The sequence below is a fragment of the Camelus dromedarius genome, chromosome 14, assembly GCF_036321535.1.
Source record: "Camelus dromedarius isolate mCamDro1 chromosome 14, mCamDro1.pat, whole genome shotgun sequence".
Taxonomy (NCBI): domain Eukaryota; kingdom Metazoa; phylum Chordata; class Mammalia; order Artiodactyla; family Camelidae; genus Camelus; species Camelus dromedarius.
This window is the reverse complement of record NC_087449.1, coordinates 64,702,582-64,728,105: the sequence shown is the minus strand read 5'-3', so window position 1 is coordinate 64,728,105 and position 25,524 is coordinate 64,702,582. Positions and strand designations below refer to the sequence as shown.

The 25,524-nt window shown below is 49.4% G+C and overlaps 2 protein-coding genes across 8 annotated transcripts in view; one reads left to right on the top strand and one right to left on the bottom strand.

Moving 5' to 3' along the window:
* Window positions 1–1,574, top strand: part of PIK3CD (phosphatidylinositol-4,5-bisphosphate 3-kinase catalytic subunit delta) — a 46,189-nt gene extending 44,615 nt beyond the window's left edge. For 3 of the 4 annotated variants that reach the window (XM_031464017.2, XM_031464012.2, XM_031464015.2), the window contains one exon: window positions 676–1,574. In XM_031464017.2, the coding sequence (XP_031319877.1) occupies window positions 676–813 (138 nt within the window). In that variant the 3' untranslated portion in view covers window positions 814–1,574. The remainder of the gene's footprint in view (window positions 1–675) is intronic. The other variant, XR_010383988.1, reaches the window with a different exon arrangement.
* Window positions 1,575–2,504: 930 nt separating this feature from the next.
* The window catches only part of CLSTN1 (calsyntenin 1), a 66,498-nt gene continuing 43,478 nt past the window's right edge, over window positions 2,505–25,524 (bottom strand). The window contains exons 3-19 of one of the 4 annotated variants that reach the window (XM_031465533.2): window positions 25,326–25,355; window positions 23,968–24,163; window positions 22,333–22,541; window positions 20,680–20,829; window positions 20,388–20,573; window positions 17,447–17,695; window positions 16,998–17,119; window positions 13,446–13,608; window positions 10,583–10,639; window positions 9,012–9,169; window positions 7,766–7,914; window positions 7,232–7,458; window positions 6,371–6,541; window positions 5,977–6,122; window positions 4,936–5,071; window positions 4,391–4,575; window positions 2,505–4,063 (exon numbers count right to left, since the gene is read on the bottom strand). In XM_031465533.2, coding sequence (XP_031321393.2) covers window positions 3,866–4,063; window positions 4,391–4,575; window positions 4,936–5,071; window positions 5,977–6,122; window positions 6,371–6,541; window positions 7,232–7,458; window positions 7,766–7,914; window positions 9,012–9,169; window positions 10,583–10,639; window positions 13,446–13,608; window positions 16,998–17,119; window positions 17,447–17,695; window positions 20,388–20,573; window positions 20,680–20,829; window positions 22,333–22,541; window positions 23,968–24,163; window positions 25,326–25,355 — 2,732 coding nt within the window. In that variant the 3' untranslated portion in view covers window positions 2,505–3,865. The remainder of the gene's footprint in view (window positions 4,064–4,390; window positions 4,576–4,935; window positions 5,072–5,976; window positions 6,123–6,370; window positions 6,542–7,231; window positions 7,459–7,765; window positions 7,915–9,011; window positions 9,170–10,582; window positions 10,640–13,445; window positions 13,609–16,997; window positions 17,120–17,446; window positions 17,696–20,387; window positions 20,574–20,679; window positions 20,830–22,332; window positions 22,542–23,967; window positions 24,164–25,325; window positions 25,356–25,524) is intronic. The other 3 variants (XM_064494078.1, XM_064494077.1, XM_064494079.1) reach the window with 3 other exon arrangements.

Genomic DNA, 25,524 nt, shown 5'->3' with positions numbered 1-25,524 from the left:
AAGCCCAGGCAGGCCAGCCTCCGAGCAATATGGCCGAGCCTCTCCTCCCCCCCTAGAGTGCGGTGGGCCCTCCAGACTCACAGGCCCTGGGCCCCGGGTCTGGTGGGAAGCAGCTGGCCGGAGCCCCAGTTCTGCTGAGGATGTGCGGGCAACTCCCTTGATCCACCCTGCTGTCCTCCACGGACTGGTGTTTCCACTTGTACGGGAGGGCTGGATTAGATAGGGTTCACCTACAGTTAAAAAAGTATTTTTCCTTCCTGTGTCTTCTCAGTCTGAGGCTGGCAGGGAGTAAGGGCGGCAGGGTTACCAGCACCTGCCAGGTGTTCTTTGGTGCCCAGTTCATGAGATGAAGCTGCTCCCTCCCTTCCTCCTCCTGCCAGCTTCCGATGGAGAAGGCGAGGCCGCCTGTCCACCCTGGAGCTTTGGGGCCAAGACCACCTGGCACGAGTTGGCCTCTTGTTTTGAGGATGGGTCGGGGGGCCTCCCTGGGAGCAGAATAGCAACCTCTTCCAGGGGAGCTGTTGGGTGGAGATCTCCTGAATCCCTTTGCGCAGCTCCCTTAGGAGGAACTCTTACCTGCTCAGGGTGGGCAGAGGTACAGGGAGGCAGGAGGGGAGCCTGCAGAGCAGGGACCAGGTCCCAGTGTGGTCGCCCACTGCTCTGATTTTGCCTCAGGATTCTCTGGCCTTGGGAAAAACAGAGGAGGAGGCTCTGAAGCACTTCCGAGTGAAGTTTAACGAAGCCCTCCGGGAGAGCTGGAAAACCAAAGTGAACTGGCTGGCCCACAACGTGTCCAAAGATAACAGACAATAGCAGCCCCTCCTGGCCGGACACTGGCCCCTGCAAGCCCTGGGCCTGGACAAACCAACCGTCAGTCCTGGGAACAAGACGTCCTCAGCCATCCTCCAGGGCCTAAAGCCTGAACTGCACCGTTTGGTAAATAACCTACATGGCTGCCTTTTGTTTACACTGGTTATTTATTTATGACTTGAAACGTTTCAGGAACTGAACAGCCATAAATGGAAATGCATCCTTCACGCAGGGGAGGGGTGCTGTCCTCCGGAGGCCCCTGCCAGAGCCCTGGGCTTTGATGAGAAGACACTGTGAGCTGGGCACCTCGAGACTGCATCTTGCCGAGGATTTGTAACCTCAAGTCTTCCAGCTGGTGGATCTGGAGCCAGCAAAGACTCTTCTCCCACGGGGAAGCCTTCTCTTTCCAGGCTCCCGCTGGACTGCACAGGTCTTGGCACCTGGCAGTTACCTGGTGCCTGCAGTCCCGACAGGGCGCCCAGGCTTGCTCACCCCTCCACCTCCGTGCTCTCCGTTGACTGAGTTCTGGGCAGCTCCTGGAGGAAGCCTGGGTCCCCTCCAACTTCAGGGACGCTTGCTTTCCACTTTGAAAGTGACTCTCGGGTACGGGAATTCTCTCATCTCTGCTGTAAGGCAATTTTGTTTGCGGGTAAGAAAAAATTAGCCAAACTACTGAACCTCTGTGGCTTGGGAGAACGGCCCTAGCCTCCAGGAAGTATAGCCTTCGCTGGTCCTTGAGACACATTAAAAAGACCTGAGCTTGACTGAGCTCTTCCTGGTCGTGGATCAAGGTGCAAACAGGTGCGAGTACTTTGTGCAATGACGTGTAACCTCCTCTTAAAGCAGGTTTTAGGTAGCGAAGGACCTGCTCTCCTCTCCCTGGATGCTCACATCCGAAAACCTGCTCTCAGTACCCAGGTACCAGCAGCGTGAGAGCTAGGGGTGTGGCGGCATCTTTTCCTCTGACGGTACTTAGCTTGAATAATTTAGGCTCAGCCTTAGGTGCATCTGAGGAACTCAAGAAATGCAGGTTCTCGGGCCTCTCTCAGCCTTTTGAAGCGAACTCCAGAGATGAGGCTTAGAATCTGGGCTTTTAGAAGCCCACGGATGAGCTTAATGTATTAGCAGCTGACTTGGGGCCTGCAGGGCTGCACTGCTTCTGTCTCAAAGGCCTTGCGAGGTTCAGGAGAGTCAGAGGCAGCCGCCCTCCCAAGAGCCCAGGTGCCAATGCTCTCTCTCAATCAGTTACAGGTGGCTGACAGGCGTAGCAACCGTGCCCCACGCACAGCCCCACAGACCACACTCTGGTTCCCCACCAAGTGCTGAATTCATCAAACACACCTCACCCGTCTGGAAATAGGAAAAGCCGAGTGTATGTTTATCTGTTATTTATTTAAACTTGTCTGTGCTTTCTGGCGTGGGCAGCACAGTGCATATTCACAGCAATTTCTTGTTTGAGTGAATATTTTCTATTTTTTTTTAACTCATTTGCTGTTTCTGTATGGATGGGGAAGGCAAGTTCAATGTAATTGCTGCAGGTTGAGACCAGCACTCTGAAACCTTGAAATGAGAGGTAAAAACAGAGTAAAAGAAATAAAAGCCTTTGCGTGTCAGGCTTTTGGCTCAGAAAGAAACAAGGGAATGCGGGATTAAATTGAAAACCAGACAAAAAACAACCCACTCTCCCACTGGAGTTGGTTAGAACCCAAACTTTATTGTGGTGTATACACTTTCTGACCTAATCATCAATGTACACATCTGGAAAGTGACACGGCGGCGGCTACAGACAGCGCGAGAACATCCCACCTCCGCGTCGGCGTCTAGCTGTTGTCTAAACAGAGCAGCTACAGCGACAGTACATGGAGGGGTGGCCACACACGACACAGGACAGCCGGCGGTGTCCTCAAAACTAGCAGTTATGAGCACGGAACAGCGTTCAAAATTATTGTCCCCCAGTTTTAGAAATCTGAAATTTCACATGTAAATTAAAAACCAAGTGCTGCAGGGGTCTGAGCTCCTGACCGCTGCCCTTCACCACCGGCTGGGCGCGGGCTTTGCCCCGGGGCTCTGGGGAGGGGGTCTAGCACTGCCTTCAGGCCACTGGACATCATTTCAGCAAACCTGCTCCTCAGCCGTTCTGAGTATGGACCCCTCAGGCCTGCTGATCCAAACCAAGAGGTCATACGGTCTGCCCTAGCCGTATAACCGACACGCGCTCTCACCAGCAAGGAAATGTTCAGTACAAACCCCAAGGCCGCGTGTGAGTCCAGGTTCCCGCACAAGGAGCTGCTGGTCCTCAGAGAAGCCTACACAAATGGCCAGGGACCTCAGCTCCCCCGCGGACCTCTGCCAAGTCAGAAACGGGTAGAACCCCCAAGAAAAGACCTGGCCATTTCCAGCCTCCAAAGAGCGGTCCCTGACCTGGTCCCTTCCTGCCAGGCAGCACACTGATGTCTGTGCCCCTGGCTGCCCCGTCCACACGCCAAGGCCTGAGACCCGAGGCCGTGAGTGCCCAGGGCTGCCCGAGTCGGGCAGACACCCAGGGGCAGGAGCCTCGGTCCCTCCCACGCTCAGCGTCTCCTACTTCACTTTGCACCCGGCCCTGGTTTACACTAGCACAAAGGACACAAGGAATCCCAATTTATTTACAAAATATTAAAAAGTCAGTTCATCATCTACATATTAATCCCCATTCTGCCATTTTATACATGCACTAGTTTGGAAAAAATAAAAATTAAAAAAAAAAGAAAAAGAAAAAAAGGATTACCAGGTGGGAGCGAGCAATTTTAACCCTTTGCCAACGAGTCCAATCACAACAACTTTTCCGGAGAGTGTCAGCTCCTCACGTAACTTACGCGCCATCAGGCGGAGGCAGGGAGAGAGCAAGGGGGCCTACGGTCCTACACACCAAGCACGGGCAGAGATGGGCGGTGGGGAGGGTCTGCAGACCTACTGGCCAGAATGACTTTGTACATCGTGGACCCTTAGGGCGGGGACGGAGATGACAGCAGAGTCTCCTGAAGCAAGAAGGGAGGTGACGGAGGGAGCGGCTGGCTCAGTAGCTGAGGGTGGAGTCATCCCACTCCAGCTGCTGCTGCCTGTTTGCCGTCTGCTGGTCCCCGTGTTCCCCTTCCTCCTCCTCGCTGCTCTCCGACTCAGCACTGGTGATGTCGTCTTCCTCGTCTCCGTCTTCACTCTCCTCTTCCTCTTCCTCCTCCTCCTCCTCCTCGCTGCTGTGCTGGTCCTCATACGTCTGACCAAGAGGTGACTGGGCATGAATCTGGCCCCACCCCGTGGCCCCGCTAACTGCCCAGCGTGCATTCACCTGCCAGGAGCCCCAGCCGCTGCCCAGTAGGAGAGGGGCTGTGCTGCGCTGGGAGGAGCCTCACCAAGGACAGGGGACAACAAAGCTCTGGTCACCCCCACAGGGTGACTGTGAGCCTGAAGAAGGCCTCTCTAGGCCTCTGTTTACCCAGTTGTGCGGATCACGTAAAGTACACGACTGAGGATGAGGTGAGCCCAGCTCCGTCCGGCCCCAGCCTGGTTGGCTATCTGTCAGCCGTCATCTGGCCGCACCTACCTCCATGGGGTTTACGGTGATGGTCAAGGCAGAGTCGTCCCAGTCCATCTCGTTCTCCTTCCCAGTGTCCTGGTCCCGCATGGTCCTCTGATGGGCGGCCCGGATCCGGAACACCCCCAGGATGATCATGAACACCAGGAAGCTGACACACACCACAATCACGACGGTGGCGGTGCTGGGGACGACTGTGGGGACAGGAGACGGGGCTGCTGCGGCAACCAGACCCAACTCAGAGCCCACGTGCGCCCGACCTCCTCCCCCGCACGCCTCACGCCCCGCCAGCCCCCAGAGAACAGGCAGACAGATGGGAGGAGGCACAGCACAGCTTCAAATCCAGGTTTGGCCCCGCTGTCCGGTGGCCGGGGATCAGTGAGTCTGCCCTCTGTCAGCGCTTTAGCTTCCTCACGTGTGACACAGAACAATGACCGGGCTGGCTGGTGGCTGTTCTGAGTGGGAGCTGGGCTCCCACATGAAGGGGTGGGGGGCTGGGGCTGCCCAACTCTGCTGGAGGTCAGAAGTCGTGGGGCTGCTCCCCATGGTCCTACCTGCGAACGGGTGAGGGTTGGCCAGGTTGTGACCCGAGAGATCAATGAAGGAGCGGTGCTCGGGGTGGACGAACTGTGGCTGGGCGGCCATGTGGCTGGCGTGCTCCATGGGATTGGCCGTGTGGATGACGTTCACCTGCAGTGGGGACAGAAAGGCAGCCTTAATGTGTCTGAACAGTGGAGACGCACTTGAGATGCTGACGGGACCAGCACCACCAAAGTGGGTCCTGGACCGATACTGGTGGGTGGAGAAAAGGACGGGGAAACCAAGGAGGCTGCTGTAACCATCTGACATCCCACTGCCCTAATAGCTCATTTCTATTACATCTGATAAAATAATTTGTCCACAACAGACCGGAGGCGAGACCCTGCCACCACCACTGGCCCCTCCCCACAAGTCGTTTGAGAATCCCTGGCACAGACCACAGCTCCTCTTTTCCCCAAACCATAGCCACGTGAACGACAGCACAAGTCACAGCCATTCATTTCCTTTCAAACCCGCTACCCTCTGGCTCCAGCCCTGTGAGTTTAATTCTGCTGCTACGGGGTCATGGTGGAAGCATTCGACTGCTGAGAACTTTGGGCCCATTTCTCTGGACCACAGAAGCTCGGAGTGAGATGACAGGTTTCAGGGCAGGACAGCAGCCCTCACCCTGGGCCAAGGATTTGTTCTCAGAAGGACGGGCCACCTACAAAGAACCCTCGGTTCTCTAGGCGCTGCTCTCTCAAAAGCAGTGTCCAGTCTCAAGAAACCATCTCGTCCCTCAACCAGGGCACTGACTGCCACTTGTTCTTGACCTCCTTTCTCCAAAGGCTCCTCTGACCCCTGGGCTGAGGCATCTGGTGAAAGGCAGGCACTGTGCGGTACCCCGGCCCACTTCAGGCACGACCTGTCACCCCAAACCTGTGCAGGTCTAACCGGCAACAGCCCCTAGGCTGGAAAAGCCTACCCTCCCCAGGTAGCTCGTGTGCAAACAAGGGGACCACGAGTGAGGGTCAGTCACCATGCTGCTGGCCCTTCTCCACAGACCCGGCACTCACCTCCACCTGGAACTCATTGCTGACGTAGCGGCCATTCAGCTCGGAGCAGATGAGCTTGAACTTCCGGTCCAGCAAAGACCTGGTGTGCCAGTTCCGATACCGCAGAAGGCGTAAGACCTCCTCGTAGCTGGCCATGGTGCCGACACCTGCAGGCAGGGAGAAGACGCCCGGCAGCTGAGGTTAGGAGCGCGGGCCGTGGAGGGACGTGCCACCACACGCCCAACTTTCGCCCTTTGTGAGGACAGGACCCAAGGCAGAGCCCCTCCCATCTGGAGAAGGTGGGTAGCCGCCACTCTTCCCAGTCGACACTTCCCCGCGGATTCCCTCCGGGTTCTGCGATGCGGGGAAGCGGGGCTGAGGGTTTGGAGCGCCTGCTCTCCGCTCCGCCTCTCACCCGTGAAGACCACACCCAGCTCAGAGCTGCTGACTTCAATGCCCTTCTGCTGCAGGCGGGCTGCGTCCACCTCCAGGCTCTCCTGCTCTCGGTTCAGCTCCTCTCCCTCCACCGTGACTTCACAGGTGTCCAGGTCGTGCACGATCTCCTCAGACACCAGTGACTCTTGAACTGCAAAAACAGCCCACAGGGAAATAGAGGCCGCAGAGCCCAGGTCGCACCTGATGGCCGGCCCACCCATCCTCTAACTCGCAGAGCCCTTTCAGGGACCACAGACAGAGGTATGGGACAGTCACCTTCAAGAACTGGGGGCGCTTTATGTGTCTAGGATGACTGGCCACTGGGAAGGCCCGAGAAGAGGGGACCCTGTCCCGCTCTGGCTAACCAGCCAGTAGGAGCACCCAAACAGCGTCTCCTGCCCTGGTCTCCATCCTCTCAACCCACAAGATCCATCCCAGATCCTGGCATCAAGCCGGACAAAGACGAAAGGACCCTCCGGGTGGGTTTCCAAAGGTCAAAGTAAGCTCCAGCCCATGGGTCAGATTCCAAGTCCCTAAAACCCCAGAGAAAAAGGGCCAGGCGGGTGGGTACAGCTCAGTGGTAGGACACATGCTCAACACGCACGAGGTCTGGGTTCAATTCATAGAATCTCTGTTTAAATAAACAAACAAACAAACCTACCTAATTACCTCCCACCCCCTAAAAAACACAAAAATCAAAACAAAACAGAAAGCACCAACAGAAAGGAAGGAAAAAAAAAAAAGAAAAAGGGCCAGGAGGAGTGCAGCAGTGGTGGGGTTTCAGCGCCCAGCTTCGAGCCCAGGCAGAGGCAGACATCTCAGAGGGCAGAGGGGCTGTTACCTGTGGGGTCCTCGTCCCCCTCCCCTTCAGGCTCCACTTCTCTCGTGATGGTGCTGATGATCCGAAGCTCAGGGAAAAGGAACACACCCTCTGAGCTTTCAAATTCAGAAGACGCTCGAGCAAAATGGTGGACGCCACTCAGGCTGATCTTGGGCTCTTCCGGCTGTAGAACCATCACGTAGCCGTCCACCGCGGGGATGGAGATGCAGGCGGCCTCGTTGAAACACCTGCCAACAAGAAGGCGAGGCAGGGGTCAGGGCTTTAAGAGGCGGCTTCCCAGGCCTCACGGGCAAAGGTGCTCGGAGGTGGAACATGCAGGATTCCACAGCTACCTGGGGGACTGAAGACAGCGGCCACTCCCAGAGTATTTCCAAACATCACTAATGAACATCACTCGACCTTCCTGGTAAGGAGCGATGGACCACCTTTCCTTACAGAAGGGAGGCTGAGTTGTCTTAAAAACCCAAATACGCACACTTTCTTCTCAAGGGTCACTGAGCAAAGACAGATTTATTGTTACCAATCAGCACATACTTGACCGTGCTGGTGATTTTGAGTCTTCGGATTCCAGGGGTGGGGAACTGTCGTGAATTCAGGTAGGAAATGTGCTGCATGGCCTTATCCAACTCCCCAACATCCTCTCCCTCCAAGGTCAACACCGACTGACTGGGGTTGGCTTGGATCTGAAACGGTGCCAAACAGAGAAGAGAGGAATAAGGTTCTAATTGCAAGAAGCTGAAGCTACGAACGAACGCTTTGGCAAAGAGGGTTAGCTTGGGCTTGACTTGAATTGGTGACGTGGAGAGGAAAAGCTCATGTAACTCCAGTGATGTGACCCTGTAAGTTGACGGTAAATACCTGAGGTGCAAACAGATCTCTGATATAGTAAGAAATATACATTTGGTCTTCGTCTCTGGCTTCTGGCACAGAGCTCCTAAAACCCTAGGAATTTCCAGAGTGATAGGAGAGTCTTATGACTCATAATAAGACCCTTTCGACCAGCCCAGAGTGTACCTTAATGAAGTGACCCCTGGTGGAGCCCTGGATAGTCTGGAGGGGGGTTGCTTGCCAGAGGAACCAACCATGTGATTAGAGGGTTGGCTCTTCAGCCCCACCCCCTAAACCCTGGGAGCGGGGAGAAGCTGGAGACTGAGCCACCCATCAATGGTCAGTGATTTAATCAATCATACCTACCTAATGGGACATCCACAAAACCCCCTAAGTGATGGGTCTGGGGAGCTTCTGGGTTGGTGGATGCATCGAGGTTCTGGGAGGGAGGTGCTTCTAGACAGGGTGTGGGAGCGCCATGGGCCCTCCCTCGCTCCTTGCCCCCTTGTGTCTCTTCTACTTGGTTGTTCCTGAGTTGTATCTTTTATCAAAAACCAGTAACAGTAAGTGAAGTGTTTCTGGGGTTTACTGAGCAGTCCTAGCAGATTACTGAACCTGGAAAGGGGGAGGGATTGTGGGAGCCCTCGACTGTTAGCCCAGTTGGATGGAAGTGTGGGTGTCGGAGGCCCTGACACTGTAGGTGGCACCTGAGGAGCAGGCGTGTGGTGGGCTGGGGGTCCCTGCCCCCTCCAGGGAGTTAGTGTCAGAGCTGAACTGAACTGCAGGACACCAAGGGAGCTAGAGTCCAGAGAGCTGGAGAACTGGTGTGAGAAAAAAACCCGCATGTGTGGTGTCAGAGGTGCTGTGAGTAAAAACAATCACAGATTAATCCTCGTGTCAACATCGCGGCCCAGGAAGCCGTGAGTGCCATGCAGGCGGCTGCCGGTGTTACCTTTATGCCTCTGCTGCTGTCTTCAGGGACGTGCAGGTCCAGCCCCTCTTTGCAGGTATACAGACAGTCTATCACCTTCTTATCTGCAAGTTTCCCAGAACGGATCGTCAGGCCAGCCAGATTACCTCGGAAAAACTGGGTCATGTGCAGGTCACCACCTTTGGAACACGGGGAAAAAGAGCAGAAGTTAGGCCTGCAGCCCAGGGCCTCCTGCTTCATTTCTGAATGCGGTGTTACTGGTGGTGGCAGCTTGATGAGTGGACATGCAGGTTAGTTCCTACCAAATCCTGTTAGCTTTGCAACTGACATGGAAGCGCAGTGAAGAAATTAAATGGTTTATGATCATGCACATGGCCTGGAGAAGAGGAGTCGGGGGTCCCTCACCCAAGCCCAGAAGCCAAGAGGTCCCATGAGTGTCCCCACACATCCAGGCACTCCCTGGGAAGGGTGGCCTGCACTGTACCCGTCACCATGGTACACCAGTGACGTCATACTGGTGCCAGCCTATTCCACCACCGCCTTCTCAATCAGCTGGGTCAGGCGCTGGGTCGCTTTTTCTAACTGAGCATCCTCAGGGGGTTACATACAAACGTGGGTGTGAATGTACACAAACAGGACTAGAAAGATAAAAGGAACACCAGTACAAGGCCCATAGGTGGCTATTTTGTTGAGTCCCATTGTGCCTGTCTCCTACCACTGAGGATAACTGGGAAGTGAAGACGCTGTAAGAAAAACCCAGGGTGGAAGGGTGTATCTCAGTGGTAGAGCCATGCTTAGCATGCACGAGGTCCTGGGTTCAATCCTCAGTACCTCCATTAAAATAATAAATAAATAAAAATAAAACCTAATAATTTCCACCCCCCAAATTAGATTTTTTAAAAAGCATTTTTTTTTAAAAAGAGGGATTCACAGTTGCTAAGGCATTAGCCTGCATTGACTCCCCTCTGCCCAGCAAAAGCAATAAAGCTGCTCTTTTCTTTGCTCCCCAAAAAAGAAAAAGAAAAACCTGGAAAGTGGCCCTTGACAGACTGTAACGAAGAGCCAAAACCAGGTGGACCTACACCGTTTTTACACTGGAGAGGGCACCGGCTGGCGGCAGCACATCTCACTCCTGATAAGGACGTCAGATGCTACATCATCTCTAGGGATCGAGATTTCTAAGAAACACTATTTAAAAGTCACCATGAGGACAGACTATCTAGACACGAGTCTTTTCCTGTCTTGTGGTTCAGACACACAAGAAGCAGGAGGTGGCCTCCCAAACCTGGCCTGTGAGATTTCCGCGGGGCGCCTCAGGCAGTGGGATGGGGTAAAATTTGATGAGGGAAAAAAAAGATTCCAATTAGTGCACTGCATTAATGAGTCACTTGCTCTCACTTCAACTGTGATCGGAATGGGCAGAAAAGGGAAATCCCATGATGCAGGGAGGGCAGCGGAAGGCAAAGCAGCAGCTCAAATAGGGTCTGGGACCAAAATGCAACTTGGGCATCTCATGCGAAATGTGCAATGAATTGATGTCTTGTCTTTAAATGAAACATAATAGTGAACCGTAGGGGGAAAAGTCCAGCAACCTGCAGAGGCCACAGGCACAGGCTCAGTTTCATTGTCATTTTCAACTCCTGAATACTCTGCAGAAAAGCAAGACAGACAATAGAAAAGGACCAAGAGGTTAGGCTCTTCAAACTGGACCTTGAAAATTAGTTTTGAAAAGCTACCAAACACAAAACACAATGAGAAAAATTCCCTTCTTGCCCCTCCTGGGGACACACTCCACCTGGATGAAGTCTGTACCTGGTCACAATTTCCCAAAGTTATACTGACCACCCTCACTCTTCTTTCTACTTTCCTCCCACCTTCCTGCAGCCTCCTTGCCGAAACACAGGTTGGATTCAAAGTACGATGAGTAAATGCTGTGCTCTAAATTCACTGATGTCCTCAACCCCTGCTGCCGGGCAGGACGCTGAGAAGTGCCAGCTGACACCGACGGCGGAGACACACCTGGTGTAAACAGGACCCCACCCCGGCCTTCCTAGGGGGTAAGATACTTCGGCAGACAAAACGGGATGGCCCGTGGAAGCATCTGAAGCCTGGTATGTGGTGAATATGTAAAAAGCTGTCTTTTTTAAAGCTCAAAAGGAGTTCACATCGGTTTAGACTTTGACCTCTAAGTGACAGAGGAAAAAAGGCATTTTAACTACTTTTTCTGAACAGGAAGGGAGAGTCAGAGGTTAAGGAACTCACCCAGAGAAAGACTTAATCCGTGACAGGCCTGGGAACTCTAACCCCTGACAGCGCCTGCAGCTCCTGGCCCAGTGTTGAGGGGAGAGGCACCGCCCAGTGACCGCCCAGTGATCCAGCACAGGATTTTCACTTCCCAGACCATGTGGGAGATGCACTGCTTCTCTCCCAGCCTCCGCCACCTTTTGTGCTGCAGCCTCACGGGGATACGCTGGGGGCAGGGCCAGGTGTGTGCAGGTGAGCCCCACAGCCCACACAGCTCCTACCCTCCTAACACAGTTAGAATTGCTGTTTCAGTTGATGTGTGAAGCGGTGCCTGCAGCCCAGGCTCCCGACAGTGGAATCTGGAAGGAAGGGGGCTTCAAACCCACTGAAAGGAAGAAAAGACATCTTCCCCATTAACTAAAACTTTTAAAACTTGTATTTGGTTTGGGAATTTAGGCAGATTTTTCTGGCTAAGGATGCTGAGAGGGCTGAGACAGAAGAGATGAGAGGGGGTGAAAGGTTAACTGCCACGTGACAGCAGAGATGCTGTGACATGACCAGGAAGGCAGGGGGTTATTTTAACCCACGGGACAAAGTTCCCAGAATACAAAATAACCTTTAGGTTCATGCCTGCTTTCTTATTCTTATTTTTAAAATCACTACTCAGAAATTGTTCTTTAATTTGGAAAGCAAACTTGAACCAAAGTTTTAAGAATAACAACTAAAAAGTTCCTATGTGCCTAATAATTTACTCTTCATTCCTTGGTCTCATGCTCTGCTTTCTGATGGATGAACTATCACGAGAATGAAATCTGGGAATTTGCTAAAGAAGTTCACTCTGAAATACTGTCTTACTCCTTTGGAAAGGGTCTGCAGGAAAATTATGAAATTCAAATTGTACTAAAAGAAGCAAAGCTGTCTTAGAAATTAGGCTCTTTCATAAACTTCTAACCTAACTCGAGGTAGAATGTTTCCATAGGGGAGGGAAAAAGAAGGCCTATTTAGCAGGCATGTGTAGTGATGGTGACACCCTGAAGTGACACCACAGTCAAAGGTGAGGGTTGAAGGGGGTGGGGGGCGGGGTGGGTAAGAACCTCAAGGGCTGACCGAGGGGTTTGTGAACTTGGATAGGAAAAACTACATGCTTCTTTTCAATAACTTCTGAAATTCAGCTCTCCCTTTGGTTATAAGTGTCAGCTACAAACCACAGAAGTATTAGCAGAAACTGAGACTTTGCCAGTAGGAGTAATTTCCTGTCTCGGTGCACTGGGCAGAGACGCGAGCGCTGTCACAAAGCGCCTCGCTGCCCTGATTCACCGCAGTTTCTGGACTTGCCTGATCTTCACGTGGCAATACAGCAGCACGGGTACTGCTACCTTACAGATCCAGCCGTTCAGCGCTTTGATGATTGTGTTTCAATTTAATTGCTTGTGTCTGAAATTCTATGTATTTTACAGATTAACTACAAAGTATCCTGAGAATACTTCTTCTCGGACCACCAAAAGGCTCGATGGCCCAGAAAAGGGTAAAACCCCTGGTTCGGTGGGTCAGAGGTCTGGCCCAAGGTTCAAATCCCAGCGTCACGTTACCAGCTGGGTAACACAGCTCCCTACTTCTCTGAGCCTCAGTTTCTCAGCTCCTACCCCGCAGACTTATTCTTGCAGTTAGAGAGGTAATGCATGTGAGGTCATCGGCACACAGCCTGCCACTCGGAAAGCAGCGGTAACCGGTCTCATCTTGCTGGGGGCTGTCATCACCTCCCGTCCCTGGTCTTCACAGACACGTCCACAGAGCCCCCCACCAGCGGAGCACCTGCTGAAGGTGTCCCCACCAGGTTAAAGGCTCTGGTGAGCCTCTCAGGGCCAAAGCACACCCCCACACCTGTGCCTGACTGCTGCCTCTCCATTTCTTGAGAACACTCCAACAAACAGATTGACTTATAAGAGTCCCTCAAGGACACTCTCCCTCTGTGCCACGCGCCCTCCCAGGCTCCCGGGAAGGCTGGGGTGTGTGCGAGTCCTTCGTCTCCCTCAGTGAGCACAGTTAAACAGAGCAATGCCCCAGAGATGAAGCCAGACAAGGGAGCAAAAGGACCAAGGGAAGGGGAGTGACGGGTGTGAGATACTGAGAGGAGCCCGTTCCCTCCAACACAGCACAGGAGTGTTACTGAATTCCTCCGTCCTGGGGGAACCGGGTGCCAGTGACCATCACCTTGCCAGCAGGCCCCAACCACGAGCTGAGTTTCGATCTTGGCTGGATGCAGCGGGTAATCTTCGGTCACAGCGAAGGGCTCATGAGAAACGCCGTCCACGTAGAGAGCCACGCTTGAAATTTCCACGTTGAGGACGTAGTGATGCCACTCCTCGTCACAAACCTACGAGGCCAAGGGCAGGGTTAAGTGTGCGGTGCCCACCTTCCCTCTCGCCCAAAGACGCAGCAGTGACAGCGACACAGCTGGACGCGAGAACGAGTCACCTGTGATGAATCTGTCTCCCTAGAAAGGGAAAGACGTAAAACAGCAACAACAACAAAATACGTGCCCAGCACGTCCCGTCAGAGGGGCCCCGGTGGCACTACCGCCTCTGGGACACTTGGGATGAGGGCGCCGCTCGCCCACCATGTGACAGGGTCCAGAAGGGAGCTGCCTGCGTCTCTGGCCAAGAGCGCAGCACCAGGAAATTCTAGCATCGGCGGGACAGACACCACCCACTGAGCTGGCCACTCCTTTTCTAGATCAAAATGAGAAACGCCTCCAGTCTCAGGACAAGGCACCCTGGAGCTCGTGCGTTTCCTTTCTCAGCTCAAAGGTGACGGTCTAGATAAATGCAGACAGTTCAGATGCCCAGACTGAACCGAGCTCCTTCCCACCGTGAAGGAGCTGCCATGTGGGGAGTCGGGCTGCAGGCCCCGAGGCCCTGCCAGGCCCGGCACTCCCCGACCGCTGGCCCGAGAGGAAGGGGCAGACGTGCAGGAACAGAGACAGGCAGGAGCAGGTGCTGTGAGGTGAGAGCTCTGAAAGTGCGTTTCTAAAAAGTCCGCCCAATTCACATTTAAACGCTCAGACACTGAACAAACGAGAAACAGATCTTAAACAGACCAGAAACATCAAAATAAATGGAGGAACTGCCAAAGATTACCCCCAAAAGAAAAGCAGCTGCTCCCAGTAAGTTTGAGTAAAAAGCCAAACCTCTAACATTGTATATGTTTATTATACATGCATATTATGTGTGTATATAAATGTATAATCACGTGTTTCTACATAAAGGAATAGCACAGTAATTCACTTTTGAGATAGATAAAAATCTTAATTAAAAAAAAATCTTTATTTGAAACAAGTTCTGTAACATAAGCTCCTGCAGAAAGCAATTTATATTACATCCCAGTTCTTAAAGTACTGCTGGCTTCTAGGGGATTCGTAGAGTAACAGTGTATTTAAATATCACTCATATTTGGTCAAATCCATGAGCATATATTCTGAGAAGACAGTAGTAGAATTAGTATAATTTTCTAATTTCCTTAAAAACAGGGTGATTGGGAAAGTGAAACCCCAAACCACAGACAACCCCACAGCAACACTGGGTGACATGGTAACACTGTGAACGCCAAGAGGAGAGTCAGCGGGAGGAAAGCCCGGGGCGATGATTCAGGAGACGCCAGAGTGGGTGAGGCCACGTTCTTCCTCACACTTTGTGAAAACAACAGAAGGGGGGGGGGGAGAAGGTCATGCTGATCAACTCTATTTTCAAAGTGCAGGAAAGCTCATTTCATATAAAACCGAGAGGGGAAAAGATGACAACTCGACCCCACGCAGGGTTTTTTAAAGAAAAAAAAATTCAATCAAAGGGAGTAATATCCCTTCAGACAATGAAACCAAACCTGAGAGACGTTAACTACAAAAAGGATGACAACAGTCATGCATCAAAAGACATCAGAAAAATGACAGAAAATCAAGACTATATAGTTCAGAACTAGAGCAACTCGGAAATCAGGTGACAAAACACAGGAACGAATTAGACAAAAGTGACAGATACAGAAGGCGGGTAAAGGGTATTAACCAAGGATAAAAGGAGTCCCCAGAGAGGAGAACCGAAGCCCTGGAAGAGAACACTAACGGCTGCAGCAAAGCCTCCTGAAATACCAAAACGCATGAGAATATATACACGTACTGGAGAAAACAGGCCCCGAACAACCAAGACATCTTCATAAAATTAAACAGCCTGAAGAAGAGAAGAAGAAAAAAGAAACATCCTTTGGTCATCCAAACAAAAAGACCAGGTGTTTTACAAAGGAAGGAAAATCAGGTCGGTGGCAGATTTTAACAGCGGTATTTTATGTCAGGAGTCAACGGAGGGAGGTGTTTTCTGTTCTTGGAAATCTTGAATCTGAGTCAGATGTTACATCCAGCCTAAGTGACCTTCAGTATAAAGGCCACAGACAAACTATTAAAACAACATGTAAGAACTCAGGAGCCGACTGTTCCATGAGCCGTTCCTGGGAACACACTTCCTACAACCCAAATGACCAAAGTCAAGCACCCTGAGGACTGGTGGCACCGAGCACTAACCGTTGCTTAAGTCACAAAGAGAAACCACCAGACCCAGAGCTGAAACAGATCAGAAACGTACACACCCCGGGGGGCAGGGGGCGGGCACAGGTATGGGTCAGTGGCAGAGCACATGCTTATCAGGATGCACAAGGCCCTGGGTTCTTATCCCCAGTATTTCCATTAAAATTTTTTTTTAAAAAGAAAGTAAGAAAGAAAGAAACATATAAACCTCATTCTGATCAACTCTTCAGAGCCCAAGCCCAGTTTACAGGATATAAAGAAGACAGAGGAGCACGTTAGACGACACCACAGGGATGCAATCAGCCAAATCTAAGCTCCTGGAAACTCTGATTTTGTCACCAAATAAATTCCAAGAGAGAAGAGAAAAATCTACAGATTAAAATAAACTCAAAAGGTCTATTAGCCAATCACAATGTATGACCTTATTTAGATCCTGATTCAAACAAGCAAACTGTAAACACAAAACATCTATGAGACAATCTGAAATCTGATCACTGGATGGATGTCAGAAGATTATTAACAGCGGAGGCAACAATGAAACGAGACTGACCAGAGTTGATAATGACTGAAGCTAGGCGAAGGAGATGTACAGTTTTGCTCTATATGCATCTACTTGACATATGTCTGAAATTTCCCATAATGAAGGTTTTAAACAAGTAATCAGGAGAAACTATAAATATATAAATACAGACTATGGTTACTAAAACAGAACTATACCTAACATGTCTACCTACACTGCAAAAATTTTTTCTGGACTATTCCTTTCTTAGTTTCTTGAAAGAACTTATGATAAAGTTTCCCAGAAAGAGATGATCTACGTAGATAAAAATTACACCAGTAAGCGATGACGCTACCACCTGGACAGCCATCTTTCCATGGTCACATACTTTGTTCCTTTCTCATGCATGCTCTTACATATTTTTGGTGGGAGAGGTAATTAAGTTTACTTATTTATTTATTTTTAAATGGAGGTACTGGGAACTGAACCCAGGACCTTGTGCATGCTAGGCATGCACTCTACCACTGAGCTATGCCCAACTCCTCAATGTGATTTCATTTGCTATCTAGCACCTACAGACACAGAAATCATAAAATCTTCAACATATGCTGCCCATTTAACAGCTGGTACTGTGCAAGCCAAGGTTGCAGTACCTAGTTAATCTCTCTCATAACCAGCGAGTTTTCCATTCACTCACCTGATTCAACTTCCAGTGGAATTCTGCAGGTTTGTATTTCTTCTCTTCTGAAGGATCCTGACGGAGGAGGAAAACAAGCCGGCAGCCGTGGACATAGAGTGAATAATGGTGCCGGTTCATATCTGCAAAGAGACGTTCTGCTGCCAAACTGCCAACTCAAGACCCAACGGAGAAATAAAAGCTATTTCTTTAATAAGTTTTGAAGACACAAATTTATCAGCATAAATGCACTCTCTGGGATGAGCCAAGGTAGGGTTTAGAAATAAATACACTTGGATTTTAATAAGAAGTGGGGCCCAAAACGAACAAACGCCCACGTACCAGTGTGATATCTTGATCACGGAACAACATGTGCCACCAACAGCCCACGGGAGCTGTTTCAGGGAGAACAAGGCAGCAGCCCCCAGGTGCCACCGCAGGGGACGCCTGTCGCAGGGAAGTTCACCTACCTGTTTTGTCTGAACTGCAAAGAACCGTCTCCTTCTTCCTGCCAAACGGCCCATGCCGCATCCACACAGAAATCGTGAAAGGCTCTTTGGGGTTGATGGAAACCACACCGTCTGGGATCCTCACGGCCTGAGTGCCGTTGAACTCGAAGACCTGGTCGCTGTCGTGGCCGTTGTCGGTGGGGAGGCCGATGGTCCAGTTGGAGGAGCCGCTCGGGGAGGGGAGCAGCTCGGCGGTGCCGGACGCAGCACCTGTAACAACAGTCACACTCAACACGCGTGACGCGCCCAACTGGAAAGGTGTGAGCATTTCAAAACCATGCTGAGGTACTACCTTTATCTTACGATGCACAATTTGCTAGTTCCAGTTTACTTTTCCTCAAAAATAAGGGGTTCTATTATTTAAAGATTCATAAATAACAACCGTGGGTATTTTTTTAAAAGGGAAGAAGGAAAAAAAAGAAGAGTATTATCTTTAAAAATTGTAAATCACTATGTTGTACACCTATAACTTACATAACTGTACATCAAATATACTTCAATTTAAAAAAAAGAAAAACGGGGGAGGGTATAGTTCTAATGGCAGAGCACATGCTTAGCCTGCATGAAGTCCTGGGTTCAATCCCCAGTGCCTCCCCTAAATATAAATAAATGAATAGATCTAATTACCTCTCCCCACCCCCCAAAAATAAAAGAAACGAAAAAGAAAAAAAAGACACATTACTTGCAATTCCACCCAAATACATGCATTATTAATATTTGGGTATAAACACTTCCAGTCCTTTCTTTACGAATATATACATATTATAAAAACATGTAGAATATGTGCGAATATACATTATAAAATATGTATAATACATATGAATACATACGTATTCTAAAACTGGAGTCCTGCTACACACATACATACAAATCTTCCCATCCATATTCTTCACAGTGTAATTTAAAATGTCTGAATAGGGCTTCACTGCACAGACGTACTGTAGTTTAACTGACCTATCCCAAGCATGTTGAGTTGTCCCTGATTTTTTTCTGATAAACCTTGCCTTGATGAGGACCTCTGTGTGTCTCCATGACTATTCTTTGAGGATAAATTCCTAGAAATGGAATACTAGGCCAAAGAACGTCAAACATTTTCACAACTGTTGTTTACACATCGCCAGGCTCGATTTTCTTTTAAATTCGTCCACAGAAGAGTTTGCAACCTCTCCCAGTCACTTGGTCCTGGACTTCCCTATTTCAAGAGGCAGCAAGACTTGGCTGGAACAGCCTGGCCTTTCGAATATCATACGATCTCAGTCCCAACCCCAGCTCCGCCACTTCCCAAAAGTGTGACCTTGGGCAAGAGACCCGGCCTCCCTCGGTCTCAATTAGATCCTCTGTAAAAACGAGGCCGGCACTATTGTCTTTGTGGGCCTGACAGGAGATTAAATGAAATAACACACGTGGAGGTACCGAGCACACAGTAAACACTCAAATAAGAAATTCTTTCCATTTTTCTACCTTTAAACTGCTCTACTGAGAAAATGTGCACTGGACATCATACAAAATGATGGCATAATGAGAAATTAAGTTTTCTGCACTACATTTATATACATAGTTTAAAACAGAAAATATCCCAGACATCTTAGCTTGCATATATTTAGTACATGATTATGCCTATCGGGACCCAGAGTTATGAAACACCCGAGTATATCCCCCAGCGGGAGGAGCCGGCAGAGAACATACTTCCCCGCCTGCTTGTTCACCATGTAACAATGTCCAACCACGTGGGAAAACCGGTCGCCTGATCTGCCGATATCTCAGGGAGAAGACAGATGAGGATAGGAAAACGCTCCCCGCAACGCTGTTACTGAGAAGCTCTGGGAACACAGGAGGCCCCTGCGATCGCGAGGAGGGCACCTCGCTTACTGGTGCTTTTATCACCGGCGAGTAGAACATTCTTCCTCAGCACTCTCCCCGAGAGGCATGCATGCCTCACCTTTACCTCATTTAGATAAACCAGAAAAATATCCACAGCGGATGAGAAGCCAAAGAACCAGGCTCGGGTCAGATTCGCAGCCACCCTGTTCCTCAGCTGCCCCGCAGCTTGTAGGTGGGACACGAAGTCGGCCGAGACTGTAACTCAGATGTGGGCCTCATTAGTTTCGACTTTCTACTCCAGCTTCGCCAAAAGCTACCGCATTACCTATGGTTTTGTTCTTTCTTTTCCTTCTTCTCCTTCAGTTTAACTTCTCCACCATTTAACATGACGTTTCAGTGGTGCCTTGTTTTGCCTCTAAATTATGATGTGCACAAACCTTGTTTCAATGCAATGCATCTAAAGCTTTGATACCTGCAACTTTTTTTTTGTTTTGGTTGCGACTGCTTAAGGATCATGGATTTGTTGTGCACCAGAAACTGACACAACATTGTAAACTGACTATACTTCAATAAAAATAATTTTTAAAAATCATGGATTTATTTTTTGTGACCCTTTGGCTGTTGTCCTTGCATATCCTGACGGCACCACGTGCATCGGCCCGTGTCAGTTGAGATGGGTGATTATGAAATGCCAGACCTCTAAATTAACTGTTTTAAAATTCAGTGGGTAAATAAATGCCGCTTTGGGGCCAATACAATAAAAAAAACACATCTCGTTACATTTAAAACTCACTCCGGGGGAAGGGAATAGCTCAAGTGGCAGAGCGCATGCTTAGCATACACAGGGTCCTAGGTTCAATCCCCAGTCCCTCCTCTAAACATAAATAAATAAACCTAATTACCTCCCCCTCATAAAACAAAACAAACCAAACCTCACTCCACTTTTATAATCCCTATTTGGATGATTCTTAATGTAGCTTAGAGAAATACTTGCTTCAAATCAGTGGTGCTTAAAATGCACACATACACACAACCTTTGAACACACCTCCAGGGGCGGGGGTCCCCCTCTCGCCTCCTTACCACACAGCCGGTGAAGGGACTTCTCCGAGTAGGTGTCACGGTCACAGCCCTTCCCTATGTGGCTGGTCTCCAGCTCCACCGTCGCCTGCACCAAGGCCACCGACTCGTCACACGTCTCCAGGTGGACGTTTGGGAAGAGAGTCAAGGCGCCGGTGCCGGGCTCGTACTCGACCCTGTTGTTCCATCCTGTGTGGGCCCCCGGAGCGGGGAGGGGGAGAGGGCAGCTCCCGTCAGGCCTCCCTGGGGAACACACGGTACGCACAGGGGTGGGAGCGGGGTGGGGGGTGCTCACCTTGCCACCCCGGGGCGCAGGTGGGCTTGATGCTGATCTTCACCAGCACGTCTTCTGTTGCCCTTTTCTTCCCGCAGTCGTAGGCCGTGACCGTCAGCTTGTACTGGTGCTCCTTCCCGTAGTTCAGCTTCTCTGTGTTTTTTATATAACCTTCCAAGGGAAAAACAACAGTGAGGACCCAAAACCATGCTGTTTTTCTCTTCCTGACTGTTTTTTTAATTGAACTATAGTTGATTTACAATATTGTGTGAGTTTCAAGTGCAAAGGGCTTCAGTTACACATGGGTGTGCCTGTATATGCGTTTTTTTTTCAGATTACTTTCAAACACATGCTGGTTTTGACTTCTGTCGTCCCATGCTGAAACACAAATGCACCTGCTTTCCACCCTAGAAATACAGACACAGAATAAACTGACGCTTGAGGTAATTAACATTCAGTCTGGCTTTACTGAGCTTGAACACACCCTAAATCCACCTCTAAGGATTGTTTAAGCAGAGTCCGGATGAGTCTACACAATCCAACCTCTATATATTCTTAGTTTTATTTGGTTTTATGTTTGAGATTTAATCGTTAACATGTAAGAATATAAAAGAGACAAAAGAATTCAAGTACTTCAAATATGAAACACAAGATCGAGCTGCATTCAATACTTCTTGCTAAAAGATTTACTCTTTTAGAGAGGGGTTTCCTCCCCTTCCCCAGCAGAACAGAAGCCTGCTTTCTGAACCTCAGTACAGACGTCTGCAAAGTGTTTTCAGTGTCCTTAATTTCATCAGAGATTCTGGACTGTGCGCTAACAGTGGAGACACCGTGGCATCATCAAGAAGCCATAACCTAATAAAGAAGTTGAGCTCTAGAATAAGTCAATTCTTTTCAGTTACTAAGGATGGAGGGGGCCTGTCAGTAAGGTATGAACCTTCATCTTCAAGATGAGGCTGAAGACGCACATCTGACGGAGAAAAGAAAACGAGATTGACTAAAAGACAATCTTATCCAGATGCACACTGACTGAAAGGTGGGGAGATAAAAAAATAAAAGCACCTTAGGTGGGGGATTTTTAATAGATTTTGGTGGAGAAGGAAATGGAGGACTGCCCTCTCAGAGAACACAAGACATTAGTGCCAGGAAAGAGGCTTGCAGGAGGACAGAGCAAAAAGCTGAATGTGAAACAGACACACCACGTTCAGTCTTGATATGGACTGAATGTGTGCGTCCCTGCCACCTCCAGATTCTCACGCCGAAGCGCCAGCCCTCAAGGTGATGGCATCAGGAGGTGGGGCCTTTGGGAGGTGATGAGGTTCAGGTGAGGTCATGAGGGCAGAGCCCTCATGTTGGGATTAGTGTCCTTACAAGAGGAAGAGACAAGAGCTCTCTCCCTGCCACTTGAGGACACAGCAGGAAGACCCCATCTCTAAGTAAGTACAGGTCCTCATTAACACGGAATCATTCAGCACCTTGATCTTGGACTTCTCAGACTCCAGACTGAGAAATAAGCGCCTGCTGTTTTAGCCTCCCAGTTTATGGTGTTTTGTTAGAGCAGAGTTTCACAGAAGTGCAGACCAAGTTTGGGTTTGAGGCTGACTGGTGTCCAGGGGACCCACCGCCTGCCCCCATCTCTCCCGTGGTGAGGAAGGCACGCTCCTGGGTTCTTACCATCTTTGTCCACGGTGAAGGGCACGTCTGGAGTGACAATTTCGTAGCTGCAGATCTGGCTGAACTGCGGAGAGCAGTCTGCGTCCAGCGCCTCCACCCTCAGGATGCTGTCATACTGCTTGCCCTCCACGACGGTGGCTTTGTAGGACTTCTCCTTGAACACAGGTGCGTACTCATTCACATCATTCACCTGAATGTGGACAGTGGCTCTGGAAGAAGGGTGGGAAGAAGCTGTGTGTTCTGTTTGTGGGTTCTCTTACCCCAAGAATAAAATTCTGCCCTATTCTTACATTTCCTTTCTTTGATATCTTGTTTTATTAAATCCTTATGATGGAGATAAAAATTAAACTATTCATTGTTTTTAATTTAGCGTAGAGACAACAGAAAGTTAAAATAGGAATTTGGGTTGATTCTTCCAAGTCCCAGTGAGTAAGGCCGCTGGTAAAAAGGCAATAATATGAAGCAAGAGATTTGGGATTTTCTTGACAATGTGGGACAGCGCATAAAGAAGGAAGATAAACTGTGTCAGACATCTATTTGCTCTCCAATCAAAAAATTAAAAATACTTTGTTGCAAAATCCAGAAAAAGTTAGGAAGAAGGGGTAGGAAGAGAGAAGGAAGATGGGAAATTATGAGCATCAAAGCAAGTTTCATCCTGCCTCAAAGGGATGGAGACCATCAGTGACCACTGCTGGGATGCCACCCACTGCGGACCCGACAGAGACCGCAGCCTGCCCTGCCCGGTAAACCTCATTCCGTCGCCCCACTGGGGCCTGAGAAAACTAACACATACCATCAGACCAGGCGACAAACAGAGAAAACTGTCGGTCTCAAGTGCAACTGATCAGGGCGCGTTTCTGAATCAGACAAGGTCCCTGATGGGAACGAGGTGTTTTTCAAGGAAAACAGTAATACCACACCGTGTAAAAAGGATGGGGCATGATTCGCCGGCACGCAGCACCCCCACTGTCCACCAAGACCCTCCATGCCCCAGCGCTACCCGCCCACCTCTGCCCTCACAGTGGGCTGCGTGCCATCCCCTCACCCACCTACCCTCCTCCCTGAGCCAATGGGCTAAGCAGAAACTGAGACGCAACAAAATTAAATTTGCCTGGTGTCAAAGGGCTAGTGAGTGGTGGAGAAAAGACTAGAATTCTAAATCTACATCTCGTTCAGTCTTCTCTGTCACACCAGTAGTTCTCAACTGGCAGGAAGGGTGTGAACACACCCAGGATGGGGTGCAGAAGCCAGCTTTCCTCCACCGGCTCAAATGCCCTTAAAATTTATAGGGAAAAAAAAAAAAAAGACAAACATATCAACAAAATATCATCCTCTGGAAAAAGTGGGCTTTTCTGATTCTCAACGTAAAGCCCTCGTTTCTTTACTGGAGTATCTGGTGAGATCAAAGTATTCATTCATTTATTCAGCACCTAGTATGTGCCAGGCACGTGCTGGGCACCATACACAAGAGTCAACAGGCATGATTCCTGCCCTCAAAGAGCTTACTACAGTCCCACTGTGGACAATCGGGAACTACCTTGGGCCTCATATTTCAAAAACAGGGAGTCTTGGAGACAGCAGAACAGTCACTCCTGCTCTCTTTACACACACACACTCTCTGTCCAGTTCACTTACTTATGAGACTTTTTCACGTTGGCCCCATCCGGTCCCTTCCCGCAGTCGTAGGCCTGGATGGAGAACGTGTAATCTTTCTGAAGTTCACAGTCCAGTTTCTCTTTTGAGCGAATAATTCCCTCACCAGTGGATTTATCCACTACCACTGCATCAAAGGGGACATTCTGCCCATGAATTTTAAATCCACAAATCTCACCTAGGGAGTCAAAGGAGCAGGGGTTAGAATTTCTGCCAAACCGACCCTGGGCACGCTCCCCTCCTCCCCCAAAGAAAATAAACGACAACAATCGGCAGCCAGAGGGTTGGAGGGTCTGTGGACAAAGCAAGGGCGCTGTGCTTGGACAAGGGGTAAGTTCTGGGGCTTTAGTAAAAAGAAGCATGTTCTGGCTTTCCAAGCAACTTGTTTAACTTTGCATCCACTCATGCAGGAATACAAAAGAGAGAAAGAGAAAATACAGACAGGCATTTCACAGGAGTACTTAAGACAGCTCCAGGGTAAAGCAGTTCATTAGCAAACAGCCAAGGCCTGATAACTCGGAGAAACTGCCCAGCGACCTGGCAGGGCTGGGCAGCTGTTTTGATTTGGACCAGAGAGGAGGCTAAAAGGCACAGTTAAGTGTTGAGAGAGGAAGATGCGGAGATGTAGGTTCAGCACCATAATTACAGAAAGTCTGTCAAAAAAAAAAAAAAATCGAAGAAACAAGTCTTCCTGTGCAATGAGCCTGGCTAAAATTAGGGAATCAAAACAAACTACTGGATGAGAAAAAGGTAGAAATACCAACTTTTCAGGCATCCATTTCAACAGCTATCCTCTAAGATGAAGACACAGCTTCCGTTCTGGGGAGGATTTGCTAGACTTGCCCTCGTTTCGGACTTTCTCCTGTCAGACCTGAAGCCGACGCCTGCCGGGGAACCTAAGTACCTCCAAGCTGATTTACAAGCTTAAGCAGAAATTAACATCTAGGTTTCCACTCTTGCCCGAGGGAGAACACCTATCAGTATTTTGATGTATGTGTAAAACTTCACAAAACATATTTCACAAAAAAATAAAACTGAATCCTTCCAAAGTTACAACTAGTAGAAAATGACTACAAGGTGAATCTCTTAAATCCATTTTTTTAAAAAGGAACAGGATAATCCATACAGTTCAAATGGATGTCTGATTTCCAGATATTTCTAACCAAGGGTTTGGTTACATACAATTCCCATCAATATACTTAAAAATAGAAACAAAGTAGGAGAATAAATAGGGATAAAAGAGCATGACAGTTTCTTCTGTTTAAGGGCTGATTCCCAATTTTATAAACAAAGTTAGTGGGTTAATGTTCGTAAGAGGGAGAGAAAGAACCCTTTATCACCTTCTTTGGTGACTGTCACCTCAAAACTCTCTGAAGGGAGAAAAGATAAACCCATGTCAGTATTACAGGAAAGAATGAAGCCGAAACAATAAGGGGAAAAAAAAAAAAGTCAAAAGATGCATATATTACATAGAAAAGCTTGATATAATTTAACAGAAACTCAGTAGTCAGTTGCTAGAATTGTCATAACAAGACTGAG